The sequence below is a fragment of the Panicum virgatum genome, chromosome 2N (assembly GCF_016808335.1).
Source record: "Panicum virgatum strain AP13 chromosome 2N, P.virgatum_v5, whole genome shotgun sequence".
Classification (NCBI taxonomy): Eukaryota; Viridiplantae; Streptophyta; class Magnoliopsida; order Poales; family Poaceae; genus Panicum; species Panicum virgatum.
This window is the reverse complement of record NC_053146.1, coordinates 13,754,223-13,779,480: the sequence shown is the minus strand read 5'-3', so window position 1 is coordinate 13,779,480 and position 25,258 is coordinate 13,754,223. Positions and strand designations below refer to the sequence as shown.

General features: G+C 43.9%; 1 protein-coding gene across 2 annotated transcripts; it reads right to left on the bottom strand.

The window, feature by feature from the left end:
- Positions 1–2,492: 2,492 nt before the first annotated feature.
- LOC120659827 (E3 ubiquitin-protein ligase AIRP2-like) lies at positions 2,493–5,029 on the bottom strand. Of its 2 annotated transcripts, XM_039938074.1 has the most exons (5): positions 4,682–5,010; positions 3,561–3,723; positions 3,383–3,449; positions 3,070–3,301; positions 2,493–2,889 (listed from the first exon to the last, which is right to left on the bottom strand). In XM_039938074.1, exons 1-5 carry the CDS (start codon positions 4,771–4,773, stop codon positions 2,679–2,681), a joined length of 765 nt encoding a protein of 254 aa, XP_039794008.1. In that variant the 5' UTR covers positions 4,774–5,010; the 3' UTR covers positions 2,493–2,678. The 2 variants fall into 2 exon arrangements, with proteins under 2 accessions (XP_039794008.1, XP_039794007.1); XM_039938073.1 differs by having other exon boundaries at positions 3,383–3,723; positions 4,682–5,029.
- Positions 5,030–25,258: the final 20,229 nt, after the last annotated feature.

The window sequence follows — 25,258 nt, the reverse complement described above, 5'->3', positions numbered from 1 at the left end:
TAGAGAGGGGAAACAGGAACATGTGCTATGATATGTTGAGGAAGAAATATCTTCAGGAGAAAAGCTTCTTCAATCGCGAATTCGCAATTATAGAGAGGGCTCACAACGTTAGAGGGGGCTAATAAGAGAGGTAGGAGATGAATGCAAAATAGGACTATGGGGGTGTTTAGTTGGTGAAAAAGTTTGGGTTTGGCTAGTGTAGTATATTTCGTTGTTATTTGACAATTAATGTCCAATCATGAATTAATTAGCATCATTAGATTCATCTCATAGGAATCAGTTAGATTATGTAATTAGTTATTTTTTCAACTGCATTTAATGCTCCATGCATGTGTTCGAAAATTCGATGTGACGGATACTGTGCAAATTTCTTTGGGAACTAAACGCACCCTATATACATCCTTAGGGATGACAATTTACGGAGAGATGTGTGGGGCAGGTGAACGTCCCTTCGGTATCTTTTTCCCTCACATCTATGAGATACGCAACCAACAAAACCGCATGGATAGACAGGTCATGGGGACTGGAGAGGTGGATCTCACATTCAGAAGGAACTTCGGGGAGACAAAGTTAGAAGAATGGGAGGGTTTATTGGAAAAGCTAGATGGAATCACTCTATCTGCAGAGACAGGGTGTCCTGCGCTTTTGAAAAGACAACAGCTTGATTCTATACAGACCTTACCTTCCCTCGGATAACAAATCGATGGCCAATAGCTTTCCAGATTGCCACCAGCCATCGATTAGCCTCCCAGATTGCCATCAGCCATCGGTTTATTATGCTCCCAGTTCCCAATAATCCTTTTCCAATAATTAGTATTGGGAGATGTCCCGATAGCAGTTTATGGATTATTGCGGGAGTTACTTTTGCAGTTTTCCAATACTCTTATCCCAATACAACAACATATTGGGAGAGCATGAACCCAGCCTCCCTTTATTTGAGGGGAGATGAGGTGAAATATTGGGACATCCCAATAGTTATGGGAAAGAAAGATGTATTGGGAAACTGCTGGAGCACATTTTTTTCTCAATAGTAAAAGATTATTGGAAAATAAGGGACTGCTGGAGATGCTCTCAGGTCTCTACAGAGTGAGACAACCACAGTGATATAAAGACAACAACTTTGAAGATAATGATTTTCCCTATGGTCAATCTGCAATTACATAATACAATCGGCTAAACAGCTGGTAAAAGGGAAATGATCGGGCGATATAAATTACAAAATGTGTGGGCAAGTGGAGACAACATATCACATTATTTTCCGGTGTGCGCTCGCACAATTCACCTGGTGTCTCTATCAAGACTTATGAGTGACCTTGCTCCCCAACCAATGTAGAGAATTTCCAAGGGCAGTTCTTAGAGAAAGCAGACCAGAATACCAAAAGGTCCCTAATGTTTCTGTTTGGTTGGGAGGTGTTTTTCCGTGTTATATCTTTTATGCAGAAATGGGAGGTGCTGGCCAAGAAGGAAGACATGGTCAGGGACTGGACATGGTCGTCGTAGCCCAAGCACGACAGAAGCTGGTGCTCCGGGTATCATCTTGGAGGCGTGACGGCCGCTGACGGGTCCTTCGATACCCTTTCCTCATATCCATATTTTTAGAGGGTGCCAAGTATACTCCATTTGTGATCTCTTTGTTTACTTGACAAAAAAAAAACTGTAACAATATTTTACTCCCCTTTTCTTTTCTGAAAATTGCTTTGCGCTGATACAACATGCTAATACAGTAACACCAAACACCACTATGAAATTAAACTATGTTCGAAGGCAATGCTTTAAACTTGCCTTGCGGCAGACATATGCGCCGTACACGCACATGGAAGCTCAGCAACTTCCTCACAAAAAAGTAGTGCAATATTCGAAGCGATTTGGAGAGCAGAAACTTGAGCAGCAAATAAGCACCAGAAACGGTTTGTATAAGAGAAATAGTTCCTGAAAAATATTGGATCCCCACAAATCCAACCATGTACAACTACATAGCATTGCAGATGCACAGATTTTGCGCTATCTCTAGCAGAACCTTCCATAAAATACAGCATACAAGATTGTTAGTTCTGGTGCCATGACCTTTCTCAAGTAGGAGGGGTATGTACGACTGAAGAAACAGAGGTACTGTAATATTTCTTCTGTCCAATCAATTTGTCAAAACAACCAGATTTTACCCTGATCTCCCATTCTATCCTTTTTTTTCAAGGGCCTTCATCTGTCATTCTAGTTCGCAATAAACATTGAATACATTTCAAGAAGCTAAAAGGCAACTGATATATGTTAACTAGTCAATGTTGGGCTACAAAAACGAACTAGTTCATCTCAGCATACACTTGCATAGAACAACTAAAGCAATACGTCATTAAAAATGAACAAAAACTGGAGTGCCTTCATTCATAGATACCTAGAAATAAATATAAACATGGAGATAGGGATCCGAATCGAGAGAGATTATTTTGCTATCCACTATATTAGGGACGACACTGATAGGATCCAAAAAAAGGTACTTGACAAAATAATGAATATCACCTACAAATTTTATTCACTGTTCTGTTAGTGTTACATTGCTACGCTACAAGTAAATACAAATGCATGTTGGTCAAAGAAAGGAATGCCTTTCATCTACCAAAGAAGAACTACGTTAATTTCATCTGATTTCACAATTTACACATTCAATGTATGGTGCTTCTGGATTATATTAGGTAATCATAATAGAAAAAGAAAATATTATCAGGAAGTATAAGAGGCAAGCTGTCAATATAACTATAGAACTGCCTCACATTTTCTCTTTCTAAATTTGCGGGGTCAATGACATCATTGTAGTTTGTAAGTACCCAAAGGTCTCTTGAGCGGATTCTTTTGAGGCTTCCTCGGCAGAAAGGGCAAGATTCTGATCTTTTATACCTATAGCAAGAACAAGATAACATTAAGCAAGCACAAAAACAAACATGGAACAAACAGAATACTGCTTTCCTGACTAAAAATAACTAAAATAAAGAACTAAAATTAGATCCACAACCTGTCCAAAATGTATAAGACTACTCCTATATCATACAAATAATAAGAACTGTGAAAAGTAGTTACCAGTCCCTATAGCATTTTATGCACATTGCATGACTGCAATTAGGCAGGACCATCTTGGTGCATGTCTCCATGCAAATTCCACATTCATCCTCCCTTTCTACATCCTTGCCAGAAAGCCTTTTCCAATCCTCCATACGCCTCCTACTCACTATATCTTTGCATCGACCCTTCCCTTTCAGGTCCCTCTCAATCAGACTACTCTCAAGCTGCTGCAGAATAGGATAGATGATTGCTGCAACGCAAGAAGCTTATGAGACTTCAAGTCCAAATCAGATCAGTATGAAGATAACAATATCATATAAGGCGGAGTTACCGTAGAATTCCCTAAGGCTTGCCCGCCTTTCATATGTTGACACCGAGCTATCCCCATCTGCATAAACCTGTATAAACAAAATAAAGAGATTTTGATACCTCAAACCCAGAACTCCTGTACATATGTGAGTAACAGAAACACAAAGACATGAGGTCCAAACTCCATACTGTGCTTTTACCTTGCATATGAGAATGTGAAAGAGTCCTAAATAACTGGGAAGAGCGTAGCAGCATCCGCAATCCAGCCACTGGACGAGGTACAGGAAGAATGGAGCCAGGGAGCTGAACGACAGCCTCATCTGCACGCATGCTCCACCATAGTTCCTCTGAATGGCATCCGCCCTGGAATCCACAAACTAGCTTATCAATCCCCGCAGCAGCTTTCCAAGACGAACAAGGAAGGAAACATCCTTTGCCAAAGCAGCATTCTTCAGAAATGCCAAATAAGAGTATCTCCAGCAGTTTGGCAAATCGAGTTGCCATCTTTAATTTTTGGCAAAAACGTTAAAAATACTCATCCAACGGTTTGGCAAAAAACTTGGCAATTTTTGGCAACTTGGGAAAAACCAGCCTCCAGCGCGTAAATATACGCGCGCGGCGCGCGGTTGGCATCGTGGTTTCTAGTCAGGTGAGAGGGTGAAAAAAGATATAAATAACAGAGAAGGGTTCCTGATTTAAGTTTTCAAGAGGTGGAATGGCATAAATATAATTTTGTTTCTCTCTCAGGGTTCCTGATGTAAGTTAGATTTGGATTTGGCAAGTGAATTATGCCAAACTGTTGGAGATAAGCTCTTTTTTTACTTGGCATATCTTTTTAGAAGTTGGCAAAACACAAGATATACCAAGTAAAATATGTCAAACTTTGGAGATCCTCTAACTGGCGAAATACTGAACTGGGTTGCACTCTAGTCTATCATGACCACGGGATGTGCAGAGGCAGCCTCCTAGCAAGAGCTTACTTACAGATCGATAATACTCCCTTGACACAATTTTTGGGACAATCTCAATTCTCAACCGCAAGTGAACCCCCGAATTACTCTCTCCCCCTGAGAAATCGCGGTGAATTTGCTGAATTACCCTACCCTGGAAGCCCAAACTACAATCTTCCTTAACGAAGAGGATAAGTTTCCGCTTTTCCCGAACTGGGGGACCTCTCCAACGCACTCTCCCCAATTTCAGCACGGGGCAGGGCCAGGGTTCATCCGAAACCCTCAATCCATCACAGGGGCTGGAGAAACAAGCCCAGAAATGCCCAGAACAGCGCACAAACCTGGGCGGGCGGAGGAGTAGAGATGCTTACATGGCGTTGGCGTGGTGTATGTCGGCCTCCAGGGCCTTGAGGGGGCCTCGCAGCGGGAGCTGCCGCCCCAGGTCGCCCCGCTGCGCCGCCATGGAACGGACGGCCCTCCAAGAACTCGATTCCTTGGAGCGCGGGCAGCTGCCAGACCCCAGCGCCAACAGGCGGCGCCGGCTTCCTCGCTTCTCCCTCCGGGTAGAGAGAGAAAGCTCGGAGCTTTCCTTGTGCGGAGAGAGAGAGGGAGTCAAGAAAGGGCAAAGGGGGCGGAGGGGGCCGGAGCAGAGCAGGCGAAGCTTGTGGAGACGGAAAGGCCGATGGATGATGGACTTCGGGGGGGCCCCTTTTGGACTGTTCGTACGTGTAAAATCGTTTCTTTAAAGCCTTGAATTATTTACGCTAATCTTGAATTCTTGATAGGAGCATTCAAAAAAAATTCTTGATAGGTCCGGCGATTACGGTGTAGAGAAATATATAGTAGGTCCGGAACTGCGTGATACGTTCATCGGGAGGCCGTTTCAGGGGCCCGTAATTGGTGTTAACGCCTGGCGTGGTCGTCAACTTCAAGGATCGGTTCAGTACCTTCTCGGTTTAAGCAAAAGAGTGACTTGTAAACAACTTTTTTTTTGAATATACTCTATACGTTTGAAAGATTAAACCGGCAAATATTGATTATAACGAGGTGAGACCCACTATTGATGCCATGGAAATACAAAAGAATCATGGTATAGTTGAATAGAGAATTAGTAAACCCAAAATACTGGCAAGTTGATGAGGTCAGACATGATGATCTTAGGTGCTCGTAGGGCTTATAATAATAGATGACGCGCCATACTCCAAATTTTTACATTTGGTTTTTATGGATCCCTAAACGAGAAAAAATTCCACATATTTATCTCAGATTTCAAGAAAGAGAAAAAACAACAACAGCAAAGTGACACTCATGGGCTCGTGGCCCAACTGGCCCACGAGTCCAAACAACCGCACTTGCCCACTTGGGCTGGTGTGGTAGCTGGAGGCTGGCTTGGGCCTGGTGCTACCATGATCTGCGTGCTCGACTCACAAACTAATCTGGGATGTCTCAATATCATACAAATTTTTAGCTAGTTTTATCAATTTGTAGACAATCCAAACGAGAGCCTTCGTATAGAAACCACTATCGTCCCAAATGCAAGCAGGTTAAATAAAGGAACAATAGTTCTTAAGCCAAAATATCAAATTATTTTAGTTTTATATTTCTATGTTAATATTCAAGCATGCCAAAACATGGGCAAGTCTATAAATTTCTAGTGGGCATAGAAATATGGAACTAAAATATGAGCATGCCAAAACATGGGCAAGTTTATAAATTTTTGTACTCATTCGATTTGATTCCAAAAAGTAGCCCACCTAACTAGGTGCTATTCTAAACCTGGGTAAAAGAATTAGCATGCCCATATTTTGACATGCCAACATTTTGGTATCCAATCAAGCAGGCTCTTCTTTGAATCTAAACTGCATCTCACTCTTAAAGCAAAAAATTGTGTTAATGAAAGAAGGGTAATGGAGTTCTTGCAACTAGGAGTGGTAATAATTTGAAATTTTGGAGCAGGGTTTAGGTACATCTTTAGTTTTGTGAATGAATTTTTAAGGAGAAGTAAGTGGCACTATTAATTAATCTTTAAATAAATTTTGAGATTAGATGGAACCATATTCATAAAGCATACGCTGAAAATCTCTCTCTCTCTCTCTCTCTCAAATTTTCTCACAGACCGCTAGCTCTGCGTGCTCCACATGTCAACGATGAATTTCTAGTCTACTCCCTCCATCCTAAAATAAATATTGTTTTAGCATTGAAATTTTATATCACGTAAAGAGTGTTATTTTAGTTTGTAATGAGATCCATCTAATTAAAGCAATACCCAGTACTAAGAAAACATTGTATAGAAAAACTCATAGGCCAATAAAATACTTAGTAGATGTTACTTTTCTAGTTACTTTGTTACCCTTAATTACTTCTAGCAATATTTTCCTGATTACAAAACAATGATTTGTTCGGCACGTTGTCCAACCACTACTAGAAAACAGGCCTTCAGCACCGGATGAGAAGGGCCAAAGGAACCGGTTTCCCAACCGGTGCCCCGCAACCGCGACCAATGGCCTCCCCTTAAGACACCGGGTTTTTTAACCAGTGCCTTAGGCTTACATTGGTACCGGTTGGAAACACCAACCGGTACCAAAGAGGCTACCACGCTGACGCAAGGTGGCAGCCCCTTTGGTACCGGTTGGTCTTTCCAACCGGTGCCAATGACATTTTTCCTTTTTTTCCCAAATCCAGTTTTGTCTGTTATATTTATTACTGTTTATTCTTTTATAATTGCTAAACGCACTCAAGCTCTACAGTACTATACGTTCATTGGTCGATCGTGTTTGTTTTCAGAGAATATTTGAAATTAACTAAAAGTGAAATGCGAGCATATAATTAAGCTAATTAGATGAACTAATATATTTACAAATTTACAAACATCAAGACATAATATTTAAAAATATTTACAAATGTACAAGTCATGTTTGTAGTCCAACTACTGGTCCCCTCAGGAGGTCGATGGAAGTCCTCTATGGATGTGATCGTCGTGGTAGAACTCACCTCTAGGATCCAATATCTCGTTCAAAATGAATCCGGCGAGCTGCTCGCACACGGTGTTGATCCGATCAGTAGAGTAACATTCATCCCCCATTTGAGACATCTATTATTTAGAAAAAATGATTAACATCATGTGCGTTAGTACAATTATGAAAATATACTAGTGAACGGTTTGGACGTACTCTCGTGTCTTCATCAGTAGCCTTCCCGCATGGAGTCATGATGTGCAAGTAGTCTCATACGTAGTACCCGCACCAATCAGTTCCTTGTTGTTGTCTCCCACACTTAAGGAGAAACAAATAAATTACTCAATTTAGAATAATTTGGGATTATATACTTAACTAGAAATCTTTATGAATCAACATACCGGATAATCCATGTTAACGTTCAGTTCGGGCCTCCATTGACCACGTCCTTTGTTATTTTTCACAAACTTTTTCCAAACCCTACGCTCAAAGTTAAGTTTGATATTCAGGAATTGTTAATAACAGAAAAAAGATTTGATTGTGCAAACTGAACTTACCTGTTCAAGGGGTCTAGGATATGTTGGATTGCGGACTTTGGATTTCTCATTGAGTCAAAGACTATAAGATTGCCGGTCTCTACGGAAAGTATGAGTAAAATCCAATGATAACTGCGGATATAGATAGGATATATACATACATGCATTAGACGACTTAGTATTTATTTAGTAATATAACAGAGGATTGAGTCGACCAAGACTTACCCAAAGTTGTATGGTATGAATATATAGGATTTGTAATTTTGCCTAGTCAACGAATCGTACATGTTTTGGCACGTTTCCTTGTAATTTTCGTTGAGCACTTTCTGGTTGACTAGCAAAGGAGACATGAAGCCGATCTGATGGTGCCATCCATGTTTTCGGCTTCTTTGGGTCTCCTGTCTAAACGATACAATAGAAATTTTATAATGCACACATATAATTATGTTCTTGTTAACAAAAAGTATTAATGTAGAGGTAAGTGATACTTACAAAACCCAAATGGTGATGATAGAGGTGTCGAGGGCTTGTCGATGGTAAATGTGATATAAATTTTCGAAGTACACCCAGAAGTCCTCCTCCCTGCGGAAGAAATCATGGTCACGATACTTGACTCCAAACATTTTCCCTTGGTCATTCGATATTCGCAGGTACCATCTATGCAAATTGAACATCTGCGTACCTAGACTTTTCTCCTCTTTCTCAATGACAAAAGGTTTTCCATGCTGGAATGGAGTAAGAACGGGAGCGACAGGGATTTCCGCCTCCCCTTGCCCTGTTGCCTCCTCTAGCGTTAATCCAGTTTCAGAAAGAAATATCGCGGCCTGTAGGTCCGCCTGGAGTTGTACGTCCGTCGGGTGTAGGAGTGGCAACCCTGGCACCCGGAGGGGCTTGAGTCCTTTTTGTTGTGTGCCATGCTGAGGAATGGTCTTGCCACATTTTTTTTTTCAGGTTTCTCACCTTGTGTGCTTTTGTCAGAGTACGATCATAGTCCGAGGGTAACCTTTTCGGTTTTGGTGAGTTGTCTAGGTTTGCGAGAAGCTTTTTCCCTAGTTCTAGAGGTACCTTTTCCCTCGGCGGGGGGACTTTAGGCTTCAATTGTTCATTTATATATCGAGCAGTCTCCTCTTCCAACTCCTCAGCAGTTTTCTCGTAGGTTAATTTTCGTTCGACCGTTTTCTGCTTCTTCTTTGAGGGTCCAGCCGTTGGGAGGGATGCTGTCTTTTTCTTTCTTTTTTCTGGGTCAGGAGGAGTTGGAGTACTCGTGGTCCTTTGCGCCGGCGGAGACGGTGGTGAAGGAGGTGGTTGTGGGGACAGCGGTGAGGGAGACCCCGGAGATGGGCGATCGGTCTGCACGGGAGCCGTTGTGCTTGCAGTAAGTTTGATGTCGGCCTTGCGCCACAAAACGACCCCGTGCAGTGCGTCTCCCAATGTCTTCTCTCCATCCGCTCCAACGAAGTCGAGCTCAAGATCCTCATTGTTTCCAACTATCTGCTCGACTGTGACGGAGGTGTAGCCAGGGGGTATCGGCCTTCCATGAATTGTAGTAGAAGGATTCAAGGGCAGGGCTGACCCATATGCGACATGAATGGATATATTTCTTGCTCGCACATGAAGCTCGCACGGTGTCGGCATGGTGACATCGTCCACTGGATACCTCTGGTCATCTATTGCCGTTGGCTCAATCTGGGGTTGCTGTTTCGCTTGTACGTCGGGCGCCGCTGTGGATGCACAGCTGCTGCGTCACTGAGAGACCGGGCTTATCACAACATCCGGGTGCGACCCAGCAGTGCCCCTTTGGCTCAGAGCTAGCTGCACTGCCTTATTGACCCTAGCGTCCATCTGAGATTCCAAGGACGCAACCTTCCTTGTCATCTCTTCTTGCATGGCACGAAGTTTCTCTTCCTGTTCGGCTTTGCTCTTTCGGCGAGTCTTGTAAGAGGAATCTCCGGCCCAAGCAACTTTCCATGGGACCACGCCGATGCCGCAGGCTCGTCCAGGGTGTTCCGGATTCTTTAATGCCCTTGTCAGCTCATCATTCTCCCTTTGAGGCTGGAATGTTCCTTGTTGGGTCTCATCTATTGCAGCGACTAGATCGCGGGACACTTCTTGCATATGCTCGGGCACGACCAAATTTCCATCCAACTGGTTTAGTGTCACGGCATTAGCAAATAACCACCACTTGGATCTATCCGGCTAATCCCAAGTCGTCGGCCTGATGCCTCTATCCATAAGGTCCCGCTCCATCTTCTGCCATTTTTTTATTAACTTCTTGTACCCGGCAGCCCCAAGGTGGTGGATGTACTTCTTATTTGCTGCATTCACCTTGGCCTGTTCGGATTTTTCTTGGGCTTTCTCTGATAGTTTGTATTGTTTGAACTCCTCCCAGTATGGTTTAACCTGAGGAAGATCGTCCCAGTTCGACTCCTTATCCTTCTTGATGTAATTGATGTACAACTTCTTCTTGAAAGTTGCAAAGGCAAGGGCCATCTTTTTCAAGGCACATTTCTTCACAAGTTCTTGGTCAACTCCTTCAGGAAGAGTGAACATATCCTTGAGTTCTGCCCATAGCATTTCCTTCTGATGTGCAGGCACGGCGTGTTGCTGTTCTTCGGGTTTGCTCATTTTCCATAGTCTTGTGGTGATCGGAATTCTTGCCCGAACAATAACCCCACATTGGTTAATAAATTTTGTGCTTGTAGCCTCTGGAGCACTTGGACAGCCCTCTACGTCCACTTCTGTGACGACCTGTCTTCCCTCCATTTTCTTGGTTGGCCGGCGTCTCCCTTTTGACTGGCTCAACGAAGTCGATGCGGAGGTCGACTAAATTACAGAAAAGATATATTAATCGCAAAACTAATCTACCGAAGTCACTGTGCATATAGTTTTAAGATTCGTACTGGAACATGCTGCTGTTGATTGGGCGGCGGCGCAAAGTCATCATCTTCTTCATCGGCATCTCCAGACATATTCAAGAACGAATCAGCTGTCTGAGCATCTTCTTCAGCGATTGGTTGGGTGGTGTTGATCCTCGTATCTTCGTTTATTGCGTCCAACATGTATTGCTCGGCGACCTCGTCATCACCGAAGGGGTCCATCCTTAACTGAAACCGTAAAAATGTGTTAGAGTATGTGTCCATTCTTAAATGAAGTAGGAGAATTCAATTCTTTGAACAAATATGCGTGTTTGAGAGAGAGTGTGTGTGTGTGTCTGTGTGTGTTAGTGGGAGAGAGAGAGAGTGAGTGTGTTAGTGAGTGAGTGAGTGTGTGTGTGTGAGAAAGAAAGTGTGTGTGTGTGTGTGCATGTGTGTGAGCGAGAGAGTGAGCGTCGGTGACAAGGAGACAACGAGAGGTGCAAGTGTTTTATAGCAGGGAGAGAGCGAGAGACCGAGTGTGTGAGAGGAGATAGCGAGAAGTCGGGTGTGAGAGAAGCGAGAGATCGGGTGTGTGATCGAAGGAGACTGCGAGAGTTTGTGCGTGTTTGCGTGAGTTAGTTGAAATGAAAGTACAAAAATTCTCTATATAAGGACATGCACATCTCATAATTGACACATTTGAATTAAGAATTCAGAATTACATAATTGAAATTTACATTGAATAAGGAAATAGATATTTACATCTCATAATTGACATAGAAATACACATGTAAAGAAAAAGTAATTAAAGGAAAAACTATATCCATAATTCAATTCTAAGAATATCCATAATTGAATTCTAAGAAATATCTCTATAAGAAATATTCTCTATAATTCTAGTTCTATAATTCTCTATACTTCACTATATAATTCTAAGAAATATATCTATAACAAATATTCTCTATAATTCTCTATAATTCTAGTTCTATAATTCTCTATAATTCACTATATAATTCTAAGAAATATATCTATAACAAATATTCTCTATAATTCTTTATAATTATAGTTCTATAATTCTCTATAATTCACTATATAATTCTAAGAAATATCTCTATAAGAAATTTCTAGTAGTGAGTAAGCCTTAGAAAAATTATCAACCCTAATGTCCATCATTAAAATTCGTAAGCTATATATTCATCTTGTAACATGCATATTTATTTGAGTTGTAACTTATCATGCATCATATCCCAAACTTTTACCATAGCCTCTTGGTACAAATATTAGATCTTGGTGAAAGTTTCATGGTTAGAAATGTAGTAGAACTACCAGAAATAAAATAACAAAATCATCCATATGACAGCATGGTAATTTAGTACCTCTAGTTCTAACCATTATCTGATGCTCCAAATTTTCAGGCAGGCTAATATCACTAAAAGCAAGCACTGTAATAAACTTAGCTTTTCCCTACTAGAGGAACTATTTATACTAATTAAATGGCATCTAATCAAGATTTAATGGAATATATAGTCACAATGTTCAAAAAAATTTCAAACTTTTGCATTGGTGTTCTTTTAGTGCTATAAGAGCATGGAAAAAGTTTCATTCACAGCATTGGAGCAGATCAACCAGAAATAAATCCTTAAATTTATCACTAGATCTAACAAGGTGTGGGTTTTCATCTAGCTAGAGCTGTCAATTGGTGTTCCAAATTTTGCACAGAGCTATTCTTGGCATGGAGCATAATATATCCAAAAATCAGTTATAGTTCACAAGTAGAACTCCTAGAACATTTATCCCTTATATATTCTTTCATTTAACATACAATTAAAACTATTCGATTTCAGCCAAAGTGGATATATACAAAGTTGTAGAATCTTTTCAGAGAGTCCAAAACATTTGAGTTTGCATTTTTCTGTTTTTTCCTCCATTTGATATCTATTTTATAAGTTCACAGGTTTGAATTTAGAAAGTTTCTTGAAATCTTTACATTTCAGCCCCTAGATCTAACACTTGGGTCCTTTTTATTTGCGTATATGCCCTTGGTCGCCGGAGCTCGAGCAGAGCTTCCCTTGCCAGCGATGTTCCGGCGAGGACAGGCCTCGGCGGCGTGTTCTGGGTAGGGGATACGTAAGAGGGACTCCAAGCGCACCTTCTGGTGCTCGAGGTTGAGGTCGGGGACGATAGGAACGGCAGCTCGACGTCGGGCGGAGGTGCACCGGCGGCGCAGTTGACGGCGAAGCTGCTCCGGTGGCTCGGGATGACTTGGCGGCGTCGGTGTCGAGGGTCCTGGCGGTTGTGGCGCGCAGGGGACGATCTCACGGCGATGACGAGGCGGCGCGCAGGGTAGGGTGCGGTGGCGTCGAGGCAGACGGCGGCGAAGGGGCGGGTTCAGCGCCGTTGAGGAGGTGCGAGGTCGTCGAATGCGGCCGGGGTGCATCGTTCTAGGCGGAGAGGGCAGCTGCATTGAGGTGGAGGGGCGGCGGCACACCTGTACGGGCGCGGCCACGCGGGGTAGTCGAGGAGGGGGCGTCGAGGAGGAGGCACTTCGGTGGAGGAGTGGGCGGCGGCGGCGGCGAGGATGTGCGGCGATGGACGACCGGGCAGCGGCGGTGGACGATCGTTGGAGGGGGCGACGGCGGCGTCGAGGATCGGGGGCGTCGAGAGGGCCGGCAGTGGAAGGGAGAAGTGAGGAAGAAGAGAGAACAGGGCACACTTTTTATATTATCGAGCCTTTGCCACCGGGTGAAAACACCACCCGGTGCCAAAAAGGTCCTAAGACACTGGTTGGAAGACCACCCGGTGCCAATGGAGAGCCATAGTCACCGGGTGGAGATATCACCCGGTGCCAAAAGCCTCAACGGGCGGGAAATGAAAAGGGCCTAAGGCACCGGTTGGAATTAGAAAACCGGTGCCTTAGGCTCTTTTCAAAAGTACTTTAGATGTTTTGCCGCCTTTAAACTTGAAATCACAACATAACTCAATGGAAAGCCAAAGATATTTATTCGCCGCGGCCCGGGTTCGACTCCAGGTCACACATTTTCTTTTGTCCAAAGACATTGGCACCGGTTGAAAATGTCAACCGGTGCCAATAGGTTCAACTGAAAATTGCATAATACATATTTTAAATGCACAATAAATTATTTAAATACATAATAAATCAGATAATTGCATAATAATTCTTTTGATTACATAATAAATCAGATAATTGAAAAATAAATCATTTAAATGCATAATAATTGCATAATAATTCTTTTAATTACATAATAATTCATTTCAGTGCATAATAAATCATTTAAATGCATAATAAATTAGATAATTGCATAATAAATCATTTAAATGCATAATAAATCAGATAATTGCATAATAAATCATTGAAATGCATAATAAATCAAATAATTGCATAATAATTCATGTAATTACATAATAAATCATTTCAATCCATAATAAATCAGTTAAGTGCATAATAAATCATTTCAGTGCATAATAAATCATTTAAATACATAATAAATCAAATAATTGCATAATAAATCATTTAAATGCATAATAAATCAGATAATTGCATAATAAATCATTGAAATGCATAATAAATAGTATAAATGCATAATAATTCTATTATTTACATAATAAATAATTTAAATGCATAATAAATCTGATAATTGCATAATAAATGATTTAAATGCACAATAAAGCGGGTAATTGCATAATAAATCTGATAATTGCCATATCAATCATTAATATCATGTTCACTGGAAATATTACAAGACATAATCATTCAACTAAGGGAATATTAACGATGGTTCGCTTTACAATCGTCCCTTCATTATGATCATGACGTGCGTACGGAGTCTCCTCTTCGGCTAAAAGAATACTTGTGTCAACCTCCACTGCGAACGGAGTCATATCTTCAACCTTATTGTATTCTTCTTCATCTATGACATCGTCGACTCCCACAATTTTCCTTTTTCCTGCCAGAACAATATGACGCTTTGGCTCATCTCCGGCACCTACAAATCTTGATTTATTCCTGGACTTGTCCTTTCTCGGTTTGCTAGACATGTCCTGCACATAGAAAACTTGAGTGACATCTTTAGCTAGGACGAATGGTTCGTCTCGATAGCCAAGCTCTTTGAGGTCTACCGTTGTCATTCCGTACTCGTCGATATCGATACCTTTTCCTGTGAGTTTAACTCATTGACAACGAAATAGAGGTATTTTCAACGGCCCATAGTCGAGTTCCCAGATCTCTTCAATGTAACCAAAATATGAGTTCGTTTGGCCACTAGAGTCGGTGGCATCTATACGGACACCACTATTTTGATTGGTGCTCTTGTTATCTTGGGCTCTTGTATAAAATGTGTAACCATTAATTTCATATCCTTGGTACATCAAGATTGAATTTGCCGGACCCCTGGCCAGCTAAGCTAGCTGCTCATGAATTTGATCATTAGCCATGACTTTCTTCTGCAACCAGGTGGCGAATGTATCGTTATGATGTTTTGTAATCCATGTCTCAGACTTCAAAGGGTATATGCTTCGCACAATTTGCATGTGCTCCTCCATGTATGGAGCCACCAAGCCTGATTGTTGCAGAACTGTGAGATGTGCTTTGCTCAACGTGGCATTATCTGTGGCATTTACTGATTTTCTTCCAAGTGTGCCCTTTCCAATCAGCCGCCCCACATGACGTGATACTGGAATCCCAATTGGGTTGAGTTCTTCCACATAATCAACGCAAAACTCAATGTCCTCATCTGTGACGTAACCCTTCGCAATGCTTCCTTCTGGACGAGCCCGATTACGAACATATTTCTTTAGGACTGCAAAGTATCGTTCAAAAGGGAACATACTATGAAGGAAACCATGACCGAGAATACCAATCTCTTTGACCAGGTGAACTAGAAGATGCGTCATAATATTGAAGAATGATGGAGGAAATATCATTTCAAGACTGACTAAACTTTGGACAACATCCTCTTGTAGCCTGCTTAAACTCGATGGATCGATTGCCTTCTGAGAAATTGTGTTGCGAAAGGCGCATAGCTTTATGATTGTTGCTCGAACATTAGCTGGTAGAATACCTCTAAGTGCAACTGAAATCAATTGCGTCATCAACACATGACAGTCATGGGACTTTACGTGTGCAAATTTCTTCTCGTTCAAGTTCAGTAGCCTCTTTAAATTCGAAGAGTAGCCTGATGGGATCTTGATACTATTCAAACAGTCGAACATACTTTGCTTCTCTTCCTTACTAAGAGTTGTAAGGATCGTGGCCCAAGAAGGGGGGTTGAATTGGGACTTTTTCAAATTTCTATCTAGTCCTTAACCAAGACTAGTATTGCCCAATCTATAAATTTGAAACCTAGTCACTAGCAAGATCAAAACCTAAGCAAAAGATCACCCTACCAAGCAAGTTGTCCTAGTCAAACTACAAGCAATCAAAGGCAAGAATAACAACAAAAGGATTTAATTGCTTGAAATAAAAGTAAGAGACACGAGACAACCGGATTTTTTCCCATGGTATCGAGGAGTTGACGCTCCCCCCTAATCCACGTTGGAGCACCCACACAAGGGTATAGCCTCCTTGCTTCACCAAGGAGCAAGTGATCACTAAGAATGCTCTTTCTCCATCTCCGGAACGGCAAGCTTCACACCGTGTACAATCTTCTTGTCTTGGGGCTCCCACAAACACCAAGAGCTCACCAAGAACCTCCCGATCACCAAGACCGGCTAGGTGCCGTCAAACACCAAGAGTAACAAGCTCCTAAGCCTTCACTTGACCTACACTCAGTTGGCCCTAGCTCAAGCACACTTGCTACACTTGCAAAGGATGAATTCTTCAAGGTTGAAGCACAAACAATTCACTAGGTCTTCTCTCTTTTGCTCAAAGCACTTTCTCTTCTTCTCAAAGGTGGCCTCAGGTATTCAGGGTGTCAAAGGCAACTGAAATGAGCCATGGGGTGCCCTTATATAGAGTGGAAAGAGTTACATAGCCGTTGGAAGTCCACTGCAGAAAAACCGTGAGCATCGGAAGAACCGATGGGTGTTAGATTTGAGGCGTCGGTTCAACCGGTCTCTCTGTGTCCAAATTGTAGCCGTTGGGGTTCTGACACAGTATCCAGGCTTGCGTCATTGCACCGGTGCATGCTCTGTAGGGGCATCAGTTCAACCGGTGCTGAAGAGGTTCACTGATCAACTCAAACAAGCTCTCTGGAACATAGGACGTCTAATGCACCGGTGCTTTGATTCTGAAGCGTCGGTTCAACCGGTGCTGAAGAGAAGTTGAAGTCCACCAAAACATGCTCTCTGGAACAAGGTACATCCAATGCACCGGTGCTTATCTTTTGACCGTCGGTTCAACCGGTGCTATAGAGTTTTTGACTTGATTCCTGCCTGCATCCAGAGAAGATAGACCGACAGGGCATCGGTCCTTCCACCAAGCATCGGATGCTCCGACGCTAGTGCACCGGTTCAACCGGTGCTACTGTTTTTCTTTGTTTTCAGCTGAATTGACTTGGATTCGAATGTGACTTTGATTGTTTCTTCTTCCAAGAGTTGTGTTAACTTCTATTGACCATCTTTTGCTGTTTTTGAGTGAGTGTGCAAGATTTCTAAGGCCAAATCAATTTCGATCAAGCTACTAACTCATGAACCCCTCTTAATAGTACGGTCAAGAACTAAAAACTATAAACCCTAGCTAAATCAAGTGTCCTTCATCTCCTTGTGACACTTGAGACTAGAAAGGTCCTTAATCTTTAAAATTGAGTCCTTGGCACGCATGGTTTTTCCGAATGGAGGGGTCTCTTTTCACATTTCATATGAGACTAAATTAACCATTAATTTTTCCTTCAAAACACACGTTAGTCGCATACGGTTGTCATTAATCACCGAAACTTACCATTAACATCTATCGGCCTAGATGCACTTCAATCTCCCCCTTTTTGGTGATTGATGACAACACAAAGTAGAGATACATAAGATATGAAATTGAAAGCGATAAACAAGCATGCATTACTCGAAATAAAGAACATGTAGGGACATGTCAACACAGAGCATACACAATATCCAAATAACATGTCCCTACACAAAATCCATGAAGATCCAATCACGCCACAAACCACCAAGCTCCCCATATCTCTACTCCCCCTATCTATCTCCCCCTATGGCAACAAAGCACCAAAGGAAAGGCGATCTAGTCCTGAGCTGGAGAAGGCGGGGTCTTCAGGCTGGGTCCGGTGGAGAACTGAGCGGCAGAGTCATCGGCGTCGTCATCCGTCCAGTTGTCGTCGACCGAAGAGGACTTCTGCTCGACTGGAGTCGTCGGAGCAGCAGAAGTAGCTGGAGTAGCGGTAGCAACTGGCTCGGCGATGACCGTGGAGTCCGTCGGAGGAGCAGACGTGACGGGAGTCAGGTCTGGCTGAGTGGGGCGCCCGACGGACGGACGGAGCACCTCAGGCTATGATGGTGACTCGAAAGTGAGGGACTGAGCCGAGGGGTGCTGGAGCTGTGTAGGATCTGCTGCTGCCTAAGGAACTCTGCACGCTGCTCGGCAGTCAAAACACTAGGCTATGGAGCAGGAGCCGGAGCAGAAGTAGGAATAGGACTGGCAAACAACCCGATCTGAAGAAGTGATGACATCGGGAAGGATGACAAGGGTGTCTGCACAAAACCGCCAACAGGTGGAGCGGGAGCACTGGGGTCGAACTGGAGCTGCTGGGGTGTAGGGAGCTGAGGCTCAGGCAGTCCAGTGTGATGGTATAGCTGACCGAAGCATCCAGAGAAGAAAGTGAACATCTGCTGCTGGATCTGGGACTGCTGCTGAAGCTGTAACCTCATGGCCTCCTGCTGCTGCTGAATCCCCTCAAGCACTAGAGTCTGGGCCTCTTGCTGGCGAGCCTGCTTGGCTTGCATACTCAGCTGAGCTGCAGCAAATCGGTCCTGCTGGTCAGATAGCCTTTGAAGAATAGTAGCGAGTGCATCGGGCTGAGTGACCTGAGCAGTGGTAACCGGAGGAGCAGGGGTGCGGGCTGCACCAGAGGATCCTGCCTCATCGTCATGAGCTCCTCGAGCAACGGTAACAGTAGGTATGAAATCCTCGTCATCCTCCGAGTCCTCTGAGTCTGTGACTAGGTAGTGTGGGAGCTGGGCCTCTGCTGCTGCTAGTGAAGCATCCTCGGCTGCTGTCGGATCATCTGCAACTCTGCCCTCAGCCAAGACACGCTCATCAAGTATCCGCTGTGCCCTGCGCTAGCCTCTCGAGCCACGACGACCGTCTCGAGGAGTAGCAGGTGAGTAAAAACTGAAGTGCATCCTCGACTGCTTCAGCTCATCCATATGCTCATTCTGACTGAGCTGAGCAAGTATCCAACAGATCCAATGAGCAAAAGGATGGCGCTGGTGAACTATCATCCCATCCAGAATCACGTCCTCTAGCTCGCAGATAAAGAAGTCAGCGAGGTCAAAGTCACGACCTGTCATGATGTACAGTAAGAGCCACTGCTGCAGAGCTGTAATCCCCTCGTTGTATCCAATCCGGAACAACAGACTCTTTCTCAAAGCTAGGTGGATAGAGTGAGCTACGGGAGTCAGTCTGTCCGGTGTCCTCGGTGTGCCAGGCAGGAAGGGCTGCTGAAAGAGAATGCTGATCTCCTCGTCAGACAGGACGTGAGACTCATGAGGACGACGATGAGGCACCGTGTTGCCATAAGCCTGATAGTGCACGAAGTGTGGCTCCTCGGCAATCTGAACTCCAAGCAGGGTAGCCAATCGTGCCTCTCCTGGAACATAAAATCAATAAACTGCCGGTCCTCCTCAATAAACAGAGTGGCGTAGAAGACTGGAACCCACTCTCGAATGAATCGGGACCTCTCATTGAGTAGAGCAGGCAATCCATCATATCTCTCGAAAAGAGGAAGCACTGGAATCCCTCCTGCTGCCACACACATAGCCACCCAGTGGAGCATCTTGTGCTCACTGATCTTGATATCCAACTGGCAGTAGGCGTGGTAAAAAGACTCCTGAAGCAGAGTGTGAAAGCGACGATAAACTCCAACGTCTCTCTGCTCGGGAAACCACTGCTCCGGGGTGACATATCTCAGTCTCTTGACCCTAGGTCCTGGAATACCCCTGAGATCAAATAACTCAACCTCGGGCAGCTCCTCACCACTGTCCTGACCTCCTGTCTGAGTGCCACTGCCGGTGTGCTGCTGCTGTGCATGACCTGCTCCCCTCTGAGTACCACCACCTCGAGTCTGTGGACGAGAGCGACACTCAGGTGAGGTCTGAGCTGTCTGAGTACGTCCTGAGCAACATAACTGCTACTGTGGCTCCCCCTGAGCCTGAGGATCCCTGATCTGAAGTGATCCCTGCCTGTCTGCAGCATCTGCAACTGCCTCCGCTTGCTCTCGCTCTCGGTCCTCACGGGTGCGCTTCTTCTTCTTCTGCACAACCATCTTACCCTTTCCCTTCTTGTCACCAGCCATCTGTCATAGAGGCATAGCATGTAATGATATGAGCCTAAAGCACAAAATCTAGTGGATATCCGTCGACACATCACACTAAAAAGGGATTTGCAGGATCAAGAATGGGTGTGTGTGTGTGTGTATATGCATGTGTAAAAAGATATAAAGAAGGTGCTACCACACATGAGGAGAGGATCTAACACCATACCCTGGAGGATCAGAGAAGAGAACTCGACAAAATCGAAGCAATCCCTTTGGAGCAAATTCTCGAACACCTTGAGGGCGCCTGCTCAATGGGTGTAGGGAATGGATCAGAGCCCTGGCTGCGGCGTGAGTAGGGCAAAGAAATAGAGGAGCGCGCGTGCGGAGGTGGGGAAGGTGCTGCGGTGGCGCTGGTCGTGGATGGTGGCGGCGCGCGGTCGATGGCTCACGGGCGGAGTAGGCGCGGAGCGGGCGGCGCGTGCGTGGCGCGGGAGCAGAGTGCTGCGGCAGCGGCAGAGCGGTGCGCAGGCGGCGGCGCAGTGGATGCACGGGTGCGGCGGCGGCGGCGTACGGGTGCAGGTCGTCAGTTTCGCGAGGAAGGAGAAGAAGCATGTGACTGACACGCGGGGCCTGCTGAAAGATTAAGTGAAACAGGACGTGCGGGCCCGCGAAACCCTAAAGCACCGGAAGTTCCGAGGGTTCAGAGAAAAGAGCATCGGTGTATTCACCGGAATAAATTTGTCCAGATCTGAGAGAGTTGAAAATGTGGCCAACAGGGGCACTGGAAGAACCGTCACTTTGGCATCGGAACATCCGACGGGTGTCGGTGCAACTGCAGGAGTAAGGTCCAGAGACGCTGCAAGGGCCAAAACTCCACGCAGTAGCACCGGTTGAACCGATGCTGAGGCGTCGGTTCATCCGCCAACCATCGGATGCACCGGTGGTCATCGGTGTAACGGTCGGAGGTTGTTCCAGAGATGATGCAGAAACCGAGCCACGAAGACTTAAGCACTGGTTGAACCGATGCAGTGAAAAACAAGGTGTCGGTTTAACCGGTAGTTAAGGAAAATTTTTGCTGAACTACAAACTCTACTTCTGATCCAAATTTTCAAAACCAAAGCCATAAACACTCAATTTGGACCATTTTCGAGAGACAACCTCAAGCCTCAAACACTCAACTAAGTGCTCGCAAGCTTTTATATAAACATAGACAAATTAAGATCCAAGCGAGGATTAAACACAAAAACCAAATGTATGAGCCACTTTGCCTATGAACTTAGAGATTGAAACTTTAAGTTCGATAGGACGTGGCTCAATAGGCATGAAAGCGCAAAATTGATCTTATCACTCTTGTGGAGATGATATATCATATTTAGCATGAATATCTTTCTCGAAGTGTGATTCGCTCCCTTGTGATGCTACTAACGTCATGCAATGCCAATGCAAAGCTAGAAATTAAACATGGATGCATTCTATATGACAAGCACATGCATTGCACAAATTTAAATCTATCTTGTCAAGTTTGAACCCTTGGCAAGATTTTTCATGATGAACCATTCTTCATGCCATGAGTGAAACCAAGACCACCGGCTCATGCAAGATCCATGTTCATCACTATCTTGACAAGGTTAGACAAGCCCCTAGCATTTGTACATATGAAATGCATCTATATGACAAGGCAATTATATGACGTTAGAAGCATCTAGAACGTTAAGCTCACTTCGCAACCTACAAAAGGTGCTCTCATCTAGAGGTTTTGTGAAGATATCCGCCAATTGATCTTCGGAACGAACACCACAAAGTAGTATATCATTCCTAGCCACATGATCTCTTAGAAAGTGATGACGAATATCTATGTGCTTGGTGCGAGAGTGTTGAACCGGGTTATTAGCAATTTTAACGGCACTCTCGTTATCACAAAGGAGCGGGATCCTATCTAATACTACACCATAGTCCAAGAGGATTTGCTTCATGTAGAGGATTTGAGCACAACAAGCCCCGACGGCAATATATTCCGCCTCCACGGTTGACAAGGCCACGGAATTTTGTTTCTTTGACGACCAAGAGACTAAAGAATGCCCTAGCAAGTGGCACCCACCCGATGTACTCTTGCGATCCATACGGCATCCGGCAAAGTCCGAATCCGAGTATCCCAAAAGTGTAAAACTAGTGCCTTTGGGGTACCACAAGCCTATGCTAGGCGTATGCTTGAGATATCTAAGGATCCTCTTAACGGCACTAATGTGTGATTCCTTAGGATTAGCTTGAAAGTGGGCACACATGCATACGCTAAACATGATATCGGGCCTAGATGCGGTTAGGTAAAGAAGTGACCCAATCATGGAATGATAGAGAGTTTGGTCAACCGATTTACCTCCCTCATCCAAGTCAAGATGTCCATTAGTTGGCATTGGAGTCTTGATCGGCTTGCAATCATCCATCTTGAATTTCTTGAGAATATCCTTTGTATATTTTTCTTGATGGATGAAAGTCCCTTCCTTCAATTGCTTGATTTGAAACCCAAGGAAGAAATTGAGCTCACCGATCATGGACATCTCGAATTCCCTAGCCATCATTTCTCCAAATTCTTTGCAAAGAGTGGGGTTAGTTGAACCAAAAATGATATCATCAACATAAATTTGACATACAAATAGCTCTTCATTGATGATTCTTGTGAATAGAGTTGTATCCACCCTCCCGATCTTGAAGCCCTTGTTGAGAAGGAAGTCACGAAGGCGTTCATACCAAGCCCTTGGCGCTTGCTTGAGCCCGTAGAGCGCCTTGTGCAACCTATAAACATGGTTAGGATATCTAGGGTCCTCAAACCCGGGAGGTTGTTCAACAAACACCAACTCATTAATAAAGCCATTTAAGAACGCACTCTTCACATCCATTTGAAAGAGTTTCATGTTATGATGTGAAGCGTACGCTAAAAGGATACGGATGGCTTCAAGTCTTGCAACGGGGGCAAATGTTTCACCAAAGTCCAACCCTTCAACTTGTGCAAAGCCCTTTGCCACAAGTCTTGCCTTGTTGCGAATCACTACACCATGCTCATCTTGTTTGTTGCGGAAGACCCACTTAGTACCAATGATATTCTTGTCTTGAGGATGTTCTTCAAGAACCCAAACTTCATTGCGGGTGAAGTTGTTGAGCTCTTCTTGCATGGCTATCACCCAATCCGGGTCCTCAAGAGCTTCATCTATATTTGTGGGTTCCAAGCAAGAAACAAACGAGTAATGTTCACAAAAGGAGGCATATTGACGTCTTCGAGTTCTTACTCCACCGGAGGAGTTACCCATGACCAAGTCAATGGGATGATTCCTTGAAGTTCTTGTAAGCCTCTCTTGTGCTTGAGACGTTGATTCTTCTAGTGATTCGTCATCTTGATCTTGAGCTTGGGCTTGTTCACTTGTGATGTGTGTGTCATCAAATGGAAGTTGTTCTTCAACCACTTGTTCATCTTGGGCATCATGGAAAGGAGGTGAGGCATCATCTTCTTCATCGGATGACTCATTATGGTGATGTGATGGTGTAGACTTGTCTTCATCCTTTGAGTCATCCTTGGAAGTGACTTCACCTTGAGTGGATGAGGCTTGTAGCTCTTCTACCTCCTCCTTTGGCTTGACTTGCCCAATAGTGATGTTCTTCATGACTTTTCGAAGTGGTTCATCACCTACATCATCACAAGAGAAAACTTCCCCTTGGGAGCCATTAGTCTCATCAAACTCCACATCACAAGTTTCTTCAATCTTGCTAGTAGCACTATTGAATACTCGATATGCTTTGGAGTTTGATGAATAACCAACAAGAAAACCAACATCACATCTATTTTCAAACTTGCCTAGGTGCTTCCTTTTCTTGAATATGTAGCATTTGCAACCAAACACCCGGAAGTAGGAGATGTTGGGCTTCCTCCGAATGAGAAGCTCATAGGGTGTCTTTCCCAAGAAGCGGTGAAGATAAACTCGGTTGGATGCGTGGCATGCGGTGTTGATGGCTTCCGCCGAAAATCTTTGTGAGATGCCATAGTCATCCAATATTGCTCTTGCAAGAGTGATCAATGTCTTGTTCTTTCTCTCCACCACTCCATTTTGTTGGGGTGTGTATGTTGATGAAAACTCATGCTTGATCCCCAAGTCGTTGCAAAGCTTTTCTACTTGAGTGTTCCTAAACTCCGTGCCATTGTCACTCCGGACCTTCACAACACTTGACTCAAATTCATTTTGAGCTTGCTTAACAAAAATCTTGAAGATCCCCATAGTCTTGCTCTTGTCCTCTAAAAAGAAAGTCCAAGTATATCTAGAATAATCCTCAACAATTACAAGACAATAGAGATTACCGCTAAGACTTTTGTAGGTGGTTGGCCCAAAGAGATCCATGTGTAGTAGCTCCAAGCTTCTTGATGTTGACAAATAAGCCTTCATGGGATGTGATGATGCAAATTGCTTCCCGGCTTGACAAGCACTACACAATTTATTTTTGTCAAAAGTAACATCTTTGACACCAACCACCATACCTCGTTTGAAGGCCTTCTTGAGTTGGCTCATGCCAATATGAGCAATGCGGCGATGCCAAAGCCAACCCATGGAGTTCTTGGAGAAGAGACATGTCACCAAGCTTACATCATTAGATTAGAAGTCAACAAGGTAAATGTTACCATATCGAAATCCTTTGAATATTAAGCTCTTGTCCTCCTTGCTTGTCACTACAACCACACTATCACTAAAGGTGCATATTAGTCCTAAATCACAAAGTTGAGCAATAGATAACAAATTGAAACTAACCGACTCAACAAACAACACATTAGAAATAGAAAGATCCTTGGTGATGGCTACCTTACCCAAACCTACCACTCTTCCTTTTGAGTTGTCACCAAAGGTGACATGTTCATAATCGCCCACATCTTCATCTAGTGAGGTGAACATCTTTACATAGCCGGTCATGTGTTGTGTATATCCGCTATCAAGCACCCAATACTTGCCACCGGCTTTGTAGTTCACCTACACACAAATGAATCACTTTTGAGGTTTGGGAACCCAAGCAAGTTTGGGTCCTTTGACATGAGTTACTAAAGCTTTAGGAACCCATAGTTGACGTGGTAGCTTTCCCTTCATGTGAGTGCCAATAAATTTTGCCTTAACCTTGCCACTTTTAAGCTTG